The sequence below is a fragment of the Lutjanus erythropterus genome, chromosome 5 (genome assembly GCF_056507025.1).
Source record: "Lutjanus erythropterus isolate fLutEry1 chromosome 5, fLutEry1.hap2, whole genome shotgun sequence".
In the NCBI taxonomy this organism is placed as follows: domain Eukaryota; kingdom Metazoa; phylum Chordata; class Actinopteri; order Lutjaniformes; family Lutjanidae; genus Lutjanus; species Lutjanus erythropterus.
The window spans coordinates 41,812,141-41,829,103 of NC_139321.1; the positions used below are offsets into that span (position 1 = coordinate 41,812,141).

The 16,963-nt window shown below is 38.9% G+C and overlaps 1 protein-coding gene, 1 long non-coding RNA gene and 1 pseudogene across 3 annotated transcripts; all 3 read right to left on the reverse strand.

Moving 5' to 3' along the window:
- Positions 1-1,029: 1,029 nt before the first annotated feature.
- On the reverse strand, positions 1,030-1,847 carry LOC146327297 (uncharacterized). The gene is made up of 2 exons (XR_014770589.1): positions 1,773-1,847; positions 1,030-1,445 (listed from the first exon to the last, which is right to left on the reverse strand). It is a non-coding gene; the product is annotated as an uncharacterized LOC146327297 (long non-coding RNA).
- A 124-nt stretch (positions 1,848-1,971) lies between these two features.
- On the reverse strand, positions 1,972-3,631 carry LOC146327298 (uncharacterized; annotated as a pseudogene). The gene is made up of 3 exons (XR_014770567.1): positions 2,541-3,631; positions 2,169-2,324; positions 1,972-2,037 (listed from the first exon to the last, which is right to left on the reverse strand). The product of XR_014770567.1 is annotated as an uncharacterized LOC146327298 (transcript).
- On the reverse strand, positions 3,468-10,807 carry LOC146327299 (E3 SUMO-protein ligase ZBED1-like). Its single transcript, XM_084718304.1, has 3 exons — positions 9,970-10,807; positions 8,686-9,485; positions 3,468-3,563 (listed from the first exon to the last, which is right to left on the reverse strand). The coding sequence occupies exons 1-3, from the start codon at positions 10,805-10,807 to the stop codon at positions 3,468-3,470; spliced, it is 1,734 nt and encodes a 577-aa protein (XP_084574430.1).
- Between the last annotated feature and the right edge of the window lie 6,156 nt (positions 10,808-16,963).

The window sequence follows — 16,963 nt, forward strand, 5'->3', positions numbered from 1 at the left end:
CATGAGGTAATGGGAAACAGGTGGAAACAATCAGGGCAGGGCAGACAATCAGACCAGTGGGATCACACAAGGGGGAAGGAGCAAGTTACCTGACTTCTTGGACATGACAACAGCTGTGCCGTGGCCCCTCACTTGGGAGAGAATCCAGTAAATTATCAAAGTAAAACACTATGCACAGCAACCATAAAAACAGACACAAAAGAAACTATTTAACTACATACACTGAAAAAAGAAAATAGTTGGACCAACTTAATTGAATTGTTTCAATTGGTAACACCTAAATGAATTAAGTTTGCTGAAATTAAGTTAATAAGTTAGAATAACACAACTGATTTAAGTCACATGTACTTAATAATTTAATTGTTCTCAAATCAACGTTTTGCATTAATCCAACTTAAGTCAACTTAAAGTTTTCAGTTTTTCCAGCTCAATAATTTGCATTACCCCAAAGTAAAATACTGCTTCTTTCTAACCTAATACTATAGTTTCATGTAAATTACTTTTTGTAGTAACCTTAAAATGAAATTTTAGTTTGTTAAATATAACTGAAATTACAATTTTAAGTTGAAAATATATATAACCCCCCCCCTCAAAATCTCATGTTTGTTTTATACTTTATTTTATCAATGTCAGCAAAGTGCAAAATAGTTAAAGTATTACACAAATATGGCTAACAATCTCAACACATACAGTGTTATCACAAATATGAAAAACTGCGAAGAGTATACAAAAACCTTTTAACCAGCTATAGCCATTGAATATTATGCATCTGAACAGTGTTACTGAACAATGGGGATGAAAAAATATGAACACTTATTGTGGAGTTTTAAATCACACTGTTACACACTTTCACAAGTGTTTGTTGTGTAACTGAACACATCAAAACTGAAATGCGACCTTTCCCTACAAACGGGAGGAAATATGTCTGGAGAAAACAACAATAAACTTCTGCCTAAATCTGTGTAAAAGCATTTCAAATTGTGGTTTGAGTTGTTGACTCCCTTCATTGTCTCTTTGTCTCAATTTTTTTTACATGCTAGATGTCCAAACACCATTGTTCTTTCACAATATGGCACTGGGCAATTTGTTGGCCCAGAGGTGGAATACATTGTAGTGTGTCGTTACTGCGAGTTTTGAAGTTTGCTATACAGATTATGGACTTTGGGGGACATCTTCTGCTGATCAAGCTGCATGATGACCTTTTGGAGCACTTCAAAAGTGAAGCGAAGGGGTTTTGGATAAGCTAGGTTGAGTGCATAAATCAAACCTAGAAGCAGGGCACAAGCTGAGGCAACCGAGGTCAGTTCATGCAACACTTCCACGCCCTCAATGACAATCCCAATGTCTTCAGGTGGCTGCTGCAGTCCTTCCCCCTCCTTCCGAATGACAAACACTGCCATGGTGAGCTGCTCCATGTCCCTCTGAGCATCATCTGCTCCAGAGTCCTACAGAGGGGTACAGGACACAAACACAAATCATCATTGGCCTCACTTCTTACTGTGATGGTGTTTTTCGGTGATGTACCAATATGTGTTATGTGCTGGGCTATTTCTTGGCTGGGTGTCATCACACACCACAACCAGCAGAGAGGTTTATCAATCTGACCATCTAACTGTAAGCAAGAAAGATAAGATTTCCCAAAATGTCAAACCATTTCTTTGAACTTGTATAATCATCTATGCCACTTATGACAGTTGAGAAAATCTCTCTTATAGTACACTAAATCTAGGATATTTTGTGTGTCCCTTTGACAAGTAACTGTTGAAACTTACAAGATACTCCTTGATCAGGTCATCTGCATCTTCTCCCAGGAAGATGGTGAGAGCTTTCAGCACACATTCCCTCCAAAGATTAATGTCCACAGTTTAGAACAACAAATGTTGATTTATTTTATTGTTCTAAATCTCATAAGACAGACATCATTACTCTTAAAGCTTATCACTTACACTTACTTTATTTAAAAACAGTCATTTACAAGCCCAGAAATTCATTATAGAAAGAAAAAGTGATGAGCTCGGTGGTGTAGTTTTTGAGTCGCTAAAAACATTCATGCATATGAAATCCATGATGAGCATTGGCCTGCCCATATTAATGTATTTATGAAGGATACAGATATATTGTGACACCCTATTAGTTATGAAGGGTCTCGTTTGATGGTACAGATTTACCTGGTCCAAAATGTCCATGATATCTGCAGTCTTTTGGCGTATTGCCCCTCCTTTGGCACGGATGACTTTGATCAGCGGACTTGAGTGCATGTCTAATTGAGCCATGAACTTCTCCTCAAGAGGAACAGTCATGAGCCTCTGGAACTCTGTATTAATCTAAAAACAAAACACAAAGGACAGTACACAAAGTCAGAAGACACAAAGTAACCACTGAAGCATACCTGCCAAAAGGTCAATACCCCAAAAAGTATAACATATATGGAAATTACAGTTATACAATCTCAACCACATCAAATTATGACCAATTCATGAAAGCTGAATGTAATAAATCCTGAAGCATACAGACTTTGATCACTTCAGTTCCATTCTTACCTCTTTCTGTGAGAAGAGTGCAGGCCATCTGTCCTTGAAGTCCTGAATGCTTGGTTCTTGGTTTACCACCTCATGTCATCTGTAGGCAAACGTGTTAGCCATTTTGTCTGCAATGACCCTTTCGTTGTTCCTTATCCCGATCTCTGTCAGAAGTTCCAGTCTCACTTTTTCCAAGCTATCCAGAGTCTCACCAGTATGAAAGGATGGATAAAAGTTAGCTTCAGACCGTTTTGGCTTCTTCACTTTTTTAGCAGGGAAAGCATCTGTAGTAGCTTTAGATTTCAGGGAGTTCACACAGAGCTCTGGACACCCCTGCAATTTGAGCTGAGTCCTGTACTTTGCCATTTTGTACTTAAGTCGCTGTTTCCAACCGTAGCAGCCATTGAATGAGCCAGGTTCTTTCAAACATGGGTGCTTTTTTATTAGGGCCTCTGCAGCTGCGCAGAAATGTGCTTCCTCTGGGTAGGCCTTGTATCGGTAAATTTCTTCTGCTACTCTTTTCAGGATATCAGACAGCATTCAGGAGCTCACAGTCAACATTTTTTGGCTCACATGGTACTCAGCATTCCCCTTCTCTAGCTGTAGCTCTGTGTCATATGAAAAATGGGGAATTGCAAAGTCCTCTGGCCACTGTTGTTTTCGAGATGACACATACTCAGGGGATGACAGGATTGTTGTATCATTTGAGGCCAATGAAGCAGCGTCATCGGACTCAAATGAAAGAGACAGAGATGAAGAGGACTCAGTGGCACTGATCAAAGTTGGATTTGTTTGCTGGTGGATCACCTTGATTGTCCCCAAATCCTGAAGTTCAGTGGTAGAATTCAGATTGAAGAAGTCGTTGCCAAAATCTTGGTCCATGTATTGCAGTCTCAGGTTACCCTTTAACCCAAAGGTAGTCTTTATCTCGCTGAGAAGGTTATCAAGTCACTCTGGGATGCCATTTGGAAGAGTCAGTTTTTCAGTGTTGTTCTCCCCTAAAATCACCTTCAGTCTTGCAGCTGTCAAACCAGCCATGGTGGTCTGAGAAGAAAGCACAAGCACAATTAGTAAGGATCAACATGTAAAGCAAATTCCTTCTACTACTGACTTATTTCAGATAAGGAGAATTTGGAGAAGAGAAGAGGAGAGAAGAGAGGAGAAGAGGGGAGACAAGAAAAGGAGAAGAAAGAAGGCAATGAGAGGAGAAGGAGAGGGGAGGAGGAGAAGAGAAGGCAGAGAGGAGGGGAGGGGAGGAGACAGGGAGAAGAGAGAAGACAAAGAGAGGAGAAGGAAAGGGAAGGAGAAGAAGAAGAGATGAGGAGGAGAAAAGAGAAGGCAGAGAGGAGAAGGAGAGGGGAGGAGAGCAGAGGATTAGCATTCACTGACTGGAGTCCAGCAACCTACATAAAAAAAAACCAACAACATTATGCCTATGCAAGAGTTGCAACAACTTGGTGAGTAACTGATTAGCTGCCAATCACATCGTCACACCATTTTGGCTTACAGTATGAAATAAATATTTTTTGAGAACACAATAGTATTGTTTGAGTCTGGCTTTTGTTTTCCCACTTAATAAAGTAATTTACACATTCAGAGGCCTCACCCTTTAAACATGGACATATCTTTTCAAAGTGACAAGACGCATCCCTCTAATTCTGTAGTAATTGTCCATATCTGGAGACTTCTGTCTCAGTGCATTTGAGACGTCCTTGTTAAGAACATTCATGTGAACAGTGGAAACATCTGTCACTTCCAATGGTGGTTTGGTAAAGCTACTTGCGTGCAAATGATATGCAATCTGATACTGATGTCTCTGTGAAAGGGAAAGAAGCACATTTTTGAAGCGTCTGATATTCCTCGCAACTCCCCAAACTTACAGATCAAGTATGGATAATGCTCCAAGAAATGGTGCTTTGGTTTAAGCTCACAGTCCGAGAAAACCTCTTGAAATCTAATTCTGTGCTCAGAGATCTTAAAACCAAGATATGCAATGGAGTCCTTAGTATGAACAGGACTGACAACAAGATCAACAATGTCCTTCAGGTCTGTTAAGATCTGCCAAGCAGGTTCCTCACAGGGAACACTCTGCCCAATTAACAAAGGCAAAAATCTGATTAGACTCCAGTTCTCATGTGCATTTCCCCCAACAATTTTTTTGGATACAAAACTGAGAGGCACAGGATGAGGTCGATTTGTTCTGTCAGCCCACTTAAAGTTGAAAGATGATATTGCTTCATTCAATGTACATAATGTGAAATACTTTTTTTGATTAACAAACTGAGACAAAGTGCAAGTTCAAAAGGAACAATTCCTTCAAAAAGATCATGTACAATATCTGGTGGAAACCCAGTGGTAACATCAAAATATGAGAGGTGCTTTGACAAAATACACTTTGATTTCACACCATAATAACTGGGCAATTTGTTTTCCTCAAGGATTCGTAAATGATCTGCATGGATGTCTTTTGTTCTCAAAGTAAAGACTTCACTTCTGACTTCTTTAGTCTGGAACTCTGATCTTTCTGCAGTGCAAAATCTACACACATATGTCCCTGAGAAATTTTCAACAAATCCAGCAATACTGTGCGCACCAAGGTTGTCGGCGACCACACACTGAACTGTTCCTTTTACTGTTCTGCCCAACTTTGACAGAAATATCCCAGTCTGTTCCAAAATTACAAGATCATTAATTACAGGTTTTAACACTTTCTCATACCCATAGCACTTCAGATGATTACTTTTGATTAAAGCAGCCAAATAAGATGGAGCATAAAGCAGAATTACATCCTGGTGGCAAATTACCCAGAATCCAATACAAACCACAAATTTTATGCTTCCTCCTGGATGTGCCAAGGGGATTACATATTTCAAACTCATCAATGTATAATATCAATGAAATGCTTTCCTGCTTAGACAACAGTCCATTTTCACTGAAGAAGGCACCATCGAAGATAGTTTTGTATAAGTGCACACAAGTTCTCTGAGGATGATTATCTACAGTATTCAAATTAACAGCCTGATCCAAGATTGTCTGGCAATGAAGAATATGCTGCAAAGACTTTAAAATTGAAATATATTGGAATGACTTATGATTTTTTCGGTCAAGTATATATTCCACTGGTTCCACTACATTAAAGTGGCTCTTATAGTAAGCTTTTCGCCTCCAAGCACTGGAAAGTGGACCTTTATCTCCAATAGCTTTTTTCACAGGGTTTGTCTCACAGAGAACACTGGCTAGCTTTTCAACAACTGACTGGTCAACCTGGCATCCACTATTTTGTAATACTTGGCTAATAGTCCTTTGGGTGATCGGCAGAGAAAGAGAACCAATCAAATAGTTTAACTCCTGCAAAAGCTTGTCTACAGCTGCATTAGACACAAGAAAGATGTGTTCCAACTTAAGGAGCACTGAAGCAATTTTAAGCTCAACATCCTTCTCCAAGTTTTCAGAATCCCCATTGTCAAAAGCAGAATTTAAATTGATATTACTCTCTGTATTTTCCCCATATAAAATATCACTGGCAACACTGGCACAAGATTCTTCAACAGAACTTATCCCGGGCTTAAAGGTGTTCACTGTACCAGAGTGTTTTCTGTATTTGTGACTCTTGAAGTTCTCATAGACATTGGTTTTATATTCACAGTTTTGGAACACACATGTTACAGTCTCCTTATTTTTAAGATGCTGATAGATATGTTGAAAATATTCCCTTTCTGTGGAGAGTTGATTATGGCCACAAATATGGCATGTGAACGTGGATACAGCTGTGGTGACTGCTTGTTGGGCAGGGTGATTTCTTGATAGATGGCTCAGTAGGGCATTCCAAGTCTTGAACCTACATGCACAATTTAAATAAGTGCATGGATATGAGTAGCCCCGTCCGTAATGCCTATGAATCAGTTTGTAGTGCTTGAGCAGTTCAGATCTTTTTGTTAATGCTGTCCCACAGTCCTTGCATCTCCACATGAAGCACAACACTGGAAAAACAAAGAGATGGGCTTTATTGGCTGTATATAAATAATTTGGGAAAAACGCAGAGTAGGGTTGGGCAATATTACAATACATCAATATGGTGATATGAGACTAGGACAAAGCGAATCATTTATCGTTTAGTCATCAAATGTAGTCAGCCCTCTCTAATTTGATTTTAAGGGACACGTTCACAAGTCTGTCTTAAAGCAAAACCCAAATGCCCATATGTACATTGAAAACCATTTTGTTGCAGTTGTTTCCTCTGTCAATACTAGTTGCTAATCGATCTATTTCCTAAGGCAATTTCACTATAAATAAATACATATAAATACATAAAGCTGATCCTTGTTCTGTGTAAAACTGAATTAAGATAGTTAAACTGAGACATTACTATTTTTACTATTTTGGGCTTACATACCTTTGTTGTTGATGAAGTGAAAGTATGCAGGAGATAAAACAAGCTGCCTCGCACGCCTCCACACAGGACTGTCCCTCTTGAGGTACAAGTAGTCAGAGAGCTGAGAATACAGTAGGCCAGGTGGGGGGAGCTATCACATTGGACACCAAGCCAAAGGTTGTGGAACTGATCAGGGTCCCAACCACAGGTCGTGTAATCCTGCTGCCATCAGCAACCTGGAGAGGTTGACAGGAATGAAAGGAAGCTCTGGAGTACAGAAGTCCTGAGGGTTAGTTTGTGCGATCATCTTATGACAGTGTGTCTTTCACCATGTTTACAGTGTTGATCTGCATCTTTGTACTTAAATATATGTATTCAGACTCATACTGGAAGTGTGCTTGGCCTACACAAAATCTGACAGCTCTATTTTCTGTGTTAAATAGTGTCATACTTTTTTCTATAATTTCTAATTTTGATTTACAGACATTTGTCCTCCATTCTACAAAGACTGAGTTGTGCTGATTATAACAGTATGTGTGTATGTGCTTATCAATTTGTTTCTGTATATTTTCAATTGTTGTGATAATTAGAAAACCATTAATATTAAGGAAAAGGGCATTTTTATTCCAGTGTTAAGTTTTATTTGTGTATGGTTAAGAGTGTAATACAGAACTGTCACTGTTCATGACCACGCCTGATAACTGATTCAGGACAGGGAAGACAGGAGTCTGCAGCAGCAGACACAAACTAACACAGGTGCTTATTAACACACTGGCCCAACAACACAGTAGGGCTGGGCGATATAGCCTAAAAAAGAAATCTCCGATTTTTTCACAAAAAATCCCGATTCACGATTGAAATCGATTTTTTTCACCCCCTACCTAAAATCAATTTGCAGATGACAAAGAAATTGTTCAAAACAAGTTTCAATTTTATTTTGTTTAAATTTTCCCTTTTGGGGTTTAAGTTACATAAACAAACCACAAAAAAAAGAGATGGCAAGCCTTGCCTGCCATTGTAAACTGCCAATGTAACTTTTCAGTAAGCTTTATCTAGTTTCAAAATGACACAATGCACTCTAAAACTAACTTAAAAAAATAAGTAAAACATAAAATTATAAGACCCTTTTTTGAGGTTGATAAAATAAAGTGCAAACAAAACTCAGTTACCTGAACATGTTTTGCATAATAAAGAGGTGCTTGTGTGGTAAACAAAAAGTATTTGGTCACTATTTTAATTCCCTGAATCATGTTAACTAAATTAAACATCTGCATCAAATAAAATTAAAAATTAAATTAAAAATGAAATAGTAGCCTTCCATTGTAAACAACTGTGAAAATGTAACTTTTCAGTAAGCTTTTCTAACTGACAGTGACATAAACATAACATGAAATAAAATGTATGTGACCCTTTTTGACAAAACATTTACAAAAGTTTAACAACTTGCTATTCAGTATTCAGTTACCTTCACATATTTTGCATAATAAAAAAGTGCCTGTTAACAAAATTAAACATCTGCATTCACAGCATTATCAACTGCATCAAATAGTAGTGCATGAGGTGCTTCTTTGCTGTTTCTAAACATTTTTCGCCAGGAAGACAAGCCTGTCCACTACCTCAGGCTTGAGGCATGCACGGTGGCATGTAACAATGCCCCCCCCCAACACTGAAAACCCTCTCAGAGGGGGCACTTGTAGCTGGGACTGAGAGGTATTTCTTTGCCAAATTACTTAGCCTTGGAAAGTTAGGTTGGTGGCGCTTCCACCAGTCAAGTGGATCTGTGTCTGGGTCAACCTCAGGGGTCAATAAGTACGATGTCAGCTCAGTCTCTATTTTCACTGCCTCTGGCTGGTCAGGAGATGACACTGGTGCATTCTTCTTGAAGAAGGCAGCTAAAGTCATTTTTGTCTTGGGCAGAGGCTGTTCTTCTTCACACACCTGCACAGGTGGACCAGGCTGCTGTGGTGTACTCTTGTCAGCAGGAGCAAGAGACATGAGTTCAGTGACAGCTCTTTTTTTGACTTGTTCCACCTTGTCTGGGTCAATGTAGGTTGTACGGAATCTTGGGTCCATCAGTGAGGAAATGTCCAACAGTTCATCCTGCACAGCATTGCTGTATTTGTCATCGAGGTACTGCATTATGTTTCCTTTTATTGTTGCAGTGAGCTCTGTGTCTTCTGCCTCTCGCTGTAGGAGACTGGTTCTGAACAAATGGAGCACTGGTTTAATGCATGAAACGCTGACATATGACTCGCCAGAGAGTGCGTCAGTAAAGTCTTGGAGTGGTTTCACAGCTTTATTTATGGATTCTAAGACTTCAAGATCTTGCCAAGTGGGTACAAGATGGCGACTTCTCTTGTCCGAACCCAGGACACGGACTATGGCCTTCTCCTGTTCGAGAAACCTCTCAATCATCTTTTGGCGTGAGCCCCATCTGGTTGGGGACTCTGTTACTAGCTGATGAGTGGGTAGACCCAGCTCAGCCTGCACTTCAGCCATCTCTTTTCTTTTTTTCCAGCTGTAAGAAAAGGCAGACACAGCCTTTTTACAAACCCCAACTGCACGTTCGACTCGTGGGTCCTTCACACCGTTCTCTGTGATAGATAAAGAATAAACAAGCAAAACAAATTTTAGTGGAACATGACCTACATTCACAAACTTGTCTGTCTTCACATATCTGCGTTTTATTAATGCACACAAAGAGCATGCACACAAGTTATTATAGTTTTGTATTTTTCCATTAGTTTTCTTTTTGTTTTAGTATTTATTTTTTGTTTTCAATTCAGTTTAGTTTCAGTTAGTTTCCAGAGTCTGTTTCCTTGTTTCAGTTTAGTTTTTTATTGTTTAAAAGTATTTAGTAGTTTCAGTGTTTTTATTATGCACACAAATGTATGCATGTGCACAGACACACACACACATACACACACAGTAGCATGTACTGTGTATACCATTATATTTAATCATGCAGATTTTGTGAAAGTATATGTTGGTTTGATCTAATGCATCACTCACATCATGCATTAATTAGGCTTTCCATGTCGTTTTCGAATGGGAAAATAGATATCACTTGATTCTTACCTATAGCACAGTTCAATCTGTGTCCAAAGCACTGAAGGCTGGGCCACTCATTGTCTTTCAGAGCTTTGATCATGTTGGTACCGCTGTCAGTGGTCATACAGGTGAGTCGGTCCTCAGCAAGATTCCACGAGCTCAGAACGTCTTTTAGTCCCTGGGCAATTATTTCCCCTTTGTGATCATCGGGAAAGTAAGCCGTTTGGAGGCAGACGCTTCGCAGAGTCCAGTTGTCGCTTACGAAGTGCACCGTTAAACTTAGGTAGGGCTGCATCACTCTGCTGGACCACAGATCGGTTGTTGCAGAGTAGAACGACACTCCTTCGAGCTCCGTAGCGATCCTTTGGCGTGTACTGTTATACAGCTGAGGCAAGGCAACTTCAGAAAAATGTTTGCGGCCTGGTAGCACGTACCTGGGATCCAAAACTTTCAGCAGGTGAATAAACCCCGGCTTTTCCACGGTGTATATGGGCACCATATCTCTTGCAATATACATCGCGACTGCATCCGTGACAGCTTTCCACCGGGCTCCTTTCTTATCATACGGGATACAGTTTGTCAATGTTTCCAAGACGGTAGGTTGTTTTTTGGTGGCGGTGCTTGGGCTGCCGCGGTCTTGTTCATTTCGTAGGGAGCAACACCTCTCCCACTCGGCAGCATGCCTCTGTTTGAGGTGCTGCAGTAAATTGGTAGTACTGCTACCTTTGGTAGCAACAGCCTTTAAACAGACTTTGCAGCGAGGTGCTGTTTGTTCTGTGTCTGACGCCACAAACCCGAACCAATTCCAAATAACTGAGGATACGTTTCCTTTCTTCGGAGTGAGCTCTGCACCGCATGCGGCCATGTTGTTTGTATATCAAGCATAGGTATCAAGCGCGGAGGGGGGAGGGGAGGGGAGGGGGGGATGCGCAGTCCGCGCTCTCTGAACTACGGGAGCCCAGCAGGCAGGCGCTGGTGGCGGATGTTGATGAGAAAATCGATTTTCATTAAAACAAATCGACATTAAGTACAAATTCGAATTAATCGATAAAATCGATTTATCGCCCAGCCCTACAACACAGAGCCGGGAAACTCTTCACACAGCAAACGTTCATCACCGCTTCTTCGATAATATACAACATAAATACAAGGGCAGCCCTGCCACCGAGGTACCGCGCACCATCAACTCCCTCTCCCAAAGCCGATTTGTACGTGTACTAACGCTGCGCACACCCTCTCTCCTCTCCTCCTCGCCCGCTTAACGTTAAGTACATTGAAAACAACGCAGGTGGCAGTAAATGTAGCTCCCTGGAAGCACCACAGTTAAAGCATAATTAACCTTACCTCCCACATCACCCGTGGCCGTGAGGACAATACAAAAAGTGTGACCATGAACTGTGGGCGCCGACAGGCATATTGCGCAATATCTTGCATATTGCGCTGGAGTAATCCGAAGAGAACCGTGGGCCCAGCTTGCTGTTGTAATGTGCTAATGCTAATGAATAACTAACACTAAGCCAGTACCAACACTCTGCATGAATACACAACTTTTAGCTAACGTTACGATATCAAACCAAAAGAGTCCCGCACGCAAACGACTAACCTACCTGTCCAAAAGCAAACTACCAACTGGTCTGATATTTAAGAGCTAACGTTAACATAGCGTTAGTTCGTTAACAGGACTGAATGATAGCTGGTTTGGTTCAGTTAGTTTACTAAAAATTTAACAATACAATATGACCATTTTATATCTAACATATTAAATTATTTGTTTTACCTTTGACTTACCTTCAAGACGATGGAGAAATTCAGTATATCGGTATCCTTGTTACCATTCCCAAGTTGTTGGCACCAAGAAAATGGCGGCTCAAGTGCAGGTAGAAAATTCTGGAGAAGGCGGAGACGTCATGACGTCAGGCGCACAGCACGAAAAACCTAATTGATGCAGGTTCACTCAAATGAGAATAGCAGGTTAGATGTGTACTGAGGGAACAACATGTAATTCCAAGTTCATATACTCCACAAATGTAGACTGCCTTGACTAAAGCAGAAATCTGAATGAAACTCACTCAGAAGTCTATGTTACTTCAACTACTGCTGAAATACACTATTTAGAGTGTAGCCTACTTACCTATGGTAGAAGCACAAAAATCATAGAAAAATGACCACGTCAGCAAAACCTGAGCAAGTCAACATAAGAAGTGATAGAAATGATGTTCCCAGTGGAATCAATGGGTTAGAATTTCAGTCAACAACAATGATGAATAAAAATGAGAATATTAAAAAAGAAAAATCATATAATTTTTGACCAGAGCCACGGGTTGCAGACTCCTGTTCTAGAGGTTGAGATCTGTGTCCAAACGTGACAGGTTTGGGTCGGGTCAGGTCGGGCCATATATCATATATATTACATGGGCTTACATCAGGTTTGGGCTGTATTATTATTATTATTATTATTATTATTATTATTATTATTATTATCATTATTATTGTAATAGTATTATATATGTCAGTAGTGTTGATCTTTTATTTATTTTTTTATTTTTTTCTATTTTCCTCCCAAATTTAGTCATTGCTGATTCAAATTCCCCCATGTATTGTCCCTGTCACTGCCAACTCCTACAGAAAATGTCAGGCTGTAATCAAGTTTGGACTGAAAAATGCTAATGAGTTTGGACAGAATGTTGTCCGGCTAGGGCCTTTTGGTGCTCAACTTTTCAGGCTGGATTAAAGTTCTACTCTGGTCTATGTGGACACATACTAACAGTTACAACAAACACAGATGATGAAATTACAAAGTGCTTTAATGATGGAATCCCAAATTTGTAAATTTTTGCAGACAAATTTTAGGTTAATTAATAATAAAAAAATATGAATTGCTATTTTATTAAATATCAGGTACCAGTTGGTACTATGTGCCATCCATCTATGATGGACATGCATGCCTTTGTAACTGGTCTAGTCGAACACTTCAGTTTGCTACAAGCTCTACGTTGTGTTGTGGATGATGAGGAAGGAGACGAGGACAACTTCTGCCTTGAACCGGGGGGGATATAATCTGTGCAAAACACATTAAAATCAGTACAGCAATTTCTCATGACCAGTTTTCCACAGCCACACCTCTCCTCACAGCGTCCAGACAACAAGTGAGCTGTCACAATTACCACATTATTCTCTACTTGATAAATAAAACAACAAAATCATCAAAACTGTTAAATAAAATAAAATACGTCTTTCAAACTATATAGTTACAATAACAATGTGCAATTTAAGAGACATTTTCCACCCCATCAACGGCAATGTTTTTTTAATATTTCATAAGAACAAATTTACATGAAAATGACACAAAGAGAGCTCACATACCTCTGTAAAACACATTAAAATCAGTACAGCAATTTCTCATGACCAGTTTTCCACAGCCACACCTTTAAAAACAAGGGAACAACACAACAACCTGAGTGAAAAACTGCTGTCATGCTCCATTAGCTTAACTTGAGATCGTTAACTTAGCATGCTACATAAAAGTTCTGGATTGATAAAAGAAATAAATAAATACAAATGCCAAAATAAATGTGCAGTAGCAAGTAACATGTGTGACCTGTACCATGTGAAGTTTGGACATCTGCTCAGTGTTTTTCCCATATTTTGACACTTTACAAACAGGAACACCCGTAACACTTACGTCCAGAAAATGAGTGAGGAGAATAGTGCGAATCTCCAGGAAGTGATGTCACCGAAGGGTCGGAGGTCACACAACAAAAACACAATTTACCAAAACATAAGCTCCCTAAAATAAATGAAACAGAAACAAGTATAAACACATAAAATAACAACAACAAAACATCTGCAAACACGAACAATGGATTTGGTGAAATGTGAAGCTATTACAATTATACATCGGTTACACTTTCTAATCATAAAGCATCACTTCAGTTTATTGCAGATTTGTACTGGTTCTCTACACAAGCTTTTAACAGGAGCAGAGACTCTGCAGATGAGCCATAAATCCCCACCATCATGGAGATCCAAATCTTTGTATCAAAAGCAGAGATTGTTAATAAGACACCGTGGTTAGCTAGCTAAGAAATTGACATCCGGACATAAAATCTCAAAAGAGGTTAAATGGAAAGTTAATGTTCACAAACCAAGCCTCCACAACACTATTTTTAGAAACACAAACAATAATATTTTTTCTTACTGGAGTTCAAATTCAGTTATGTAGGAGTCAGTCTGCTTTTATGAAATCTCCTCCTGACTGAAATGATCAAATTAACTCACTCAGAAAGAATCATGTATTGTTTTTTTTAGGCTTTTTTAAGAAGCTTGTTAATGGCTGATTAGGATGATTATGGTGAGTTATGAAGAAATGATCTGTGGTCTGACCTGGAAAATGAGAGAGGGAGACAGGAGAAGCTTACAGGCTGCATGCAACTTGTAAATTTCAATGTTTGCCTTTTCTGACTGTACAGTCTGCTACAGAAAGCTGTACTGAGGACTTTCATTTTTCATTTTAGCTGCATTTACTCCTTTGTTATTAAACAACCAAGGAGCCTGAGGGGTGTACTACGAAGTGAGATTAATGTGTTAGCGAGCTATGTTGAGTCTAAATCCAGGATTTTCAGTTTCACGAAGGCGGCTCTCTCTTTATCCTGGCTAGATCACCATGGTAACTGATGCTAAACTCATAACCTGCTCGGGAGCAGGTTATGTTCAGAGTTTATGATTAAATCGTCTGTAAAACGCGCCGTTCTTTAACTAATTATTGTCCTAACAAGGTTGTTTATGAGCGATATAGCTTTTAAACTGAGGGAGGACGTTAACATTGAAAAATTACTGAGCTGTATGTTCGTAATATCACCGAATGAATTCATATAATGTAAAAATGTAATAGCAGCACAAACTGTATACATCACGCTGTCATGCTAACCTCCATTTGGTGATGCAGAGTCATTTTTCCCGTTTGCTCCAGATCATATTAACACTTTAAATTGACATGGTATATAATCCACACAGTAAAATAATGATGAAGCAACTACAGACACTTTGAATACTTTTTACTGTTATCTGTTTTGTCTTTGTGATATTGCAGCTCAGATCACTGATTAGAAAATTCATCATCATTTATCACGGACAATCTTAAATCAGTTACACTCATTTTACGTTGGTTTGGTCAAAAACTTCAGTGATGTCCATGTCTCTGTCATCATAGGACAGTGTCAGACAGACTTCATCATGTTTAAATCTGCTGTATGGAGTTTTATTGTTTAATGTGCAGTTTTCATGTTAGAATAAACAGCAGCATTAAGACCGCATTTAGTCCATCAGTAATTTTCTGACATCATTCTTCTTCTCCTGCTTTATTTGCAGCAACAATGTTGCTTTTTGCCGTAATGTATTTTGTATGTTTTCCACAGCTCTCCCCAGTTTTGTTGTTGCTATCATTGTTATCGTCCCTGTCATTGCTAACTCTGACTGTTTGGTAGAGAACAGAGGGAAGCTTGTTAAATGAAATATGCTAATGAGAGATGGGTTCAGGTTAGGCTGAGGTTAGAGAATTGGTACCTACACTAATGTAGAGTAACTGACTGTTTTTGGAGTTAAACACTTTGTTACACTAACCAGTGTTAGTTTTTCTCAGCTCTTGTGTATAGAGTTGGGCATTAACTCTCTCATGGAGTAACTTAAAATTATAAAGTGTTACCCCACTATTAACACTGGTGTAAATATAGCTTTTCTTAACTTCTAAAAATTACTTGAAAAATAAAATTTGCTAAAATAAAAGAGGTCAAGTTGGGTTAAAACATGTGCACCACATAAACATTTTAAAACATAACTATATGGATCAATACGTACTCTCTCACTTATTTAGGGAGTAAAATAAGTGAGCCTGTCAGAATGGAACAGCATGTTCATTATTTATGTTGAAACACTGCTTAAGTTCACATTAGCTTTCTTAGCTTATTTTACACTCAGTAGTCTCAACCTTTACAATGCAACATTAATGATGGCTCACCACTGAAAAAAGACCAGGTTACGGAAGAGAAATATTGATATATCTACACATAACATTAACTGACAACACCTCATATTACATACTTACTGAAGCTCAGTCAGCAGGTTTAATGAGAAACTCTGGCTTAAGTTGAAGAAGGTGTAGGTAAGACAACGGGGTGTGGTTAATTGAGCATTTTAGGTTATTTGGAGTGAAGTGTATAATATATACTTCCTTGTTAATGTTACTACAATGACACTTACAGTTTTGATTGAAAAACGCTTAATTTTGACTCTCGGTTTTGACACCCACACTATAAGTAGAATTATTTTACTATTTACAGTATGCAACTGTTGACTGCTTTCTGTATAATTATTCATTCTATATTATATCTTTGTACTGAGTATTTCACTTTAGTATTGTATATTTTATTAACAAGTACACTTTTTATTCTGTTACTGTATAATTTATCTTATTATTGTTCTTTTATTACAAAACTTACTGTGCTTTATTTGCTACTTAACCCGTTCTTTTTCTATGGAGCCTGTTAAATTGTGTTAAGTGAAGTGGCGAAACAAAGTATTAAAAAATGCAGACAAAGCAAAGGAAACAATGTATGATGCAAACGTCTGGGGATGTTATATTTTAGCCTGCTGGATGCTAAGATTAGAAGAGCAATCGGACAAAGAAGGCAACTGACCAGGGGCCCAAACTGTCAGGGCACCCAAAGACCCCAGCTTAAGTGTGTTGCAATTTCTTTTTTGCCACTCTCATATCTCCTGCATACAAACTGAAATGGAAAGGGCTTTAAGACAGATTCTGCATATTTATCCAATCTGGACAGCGTGTATTGTACAGGGGTTAAAATCTAATTTAATGCTGACAGTGTCTTAGTTATTATAATGCTTACATGGTACATGTACATAAATAAAATTGCATTTAATCAACTTATAACCAAACTAAGTCCTGTCAATGTTTGAACTGTTTCACTTTGCTTTCAGTCAACACTTGCCCTGCTTAAATGCCCCC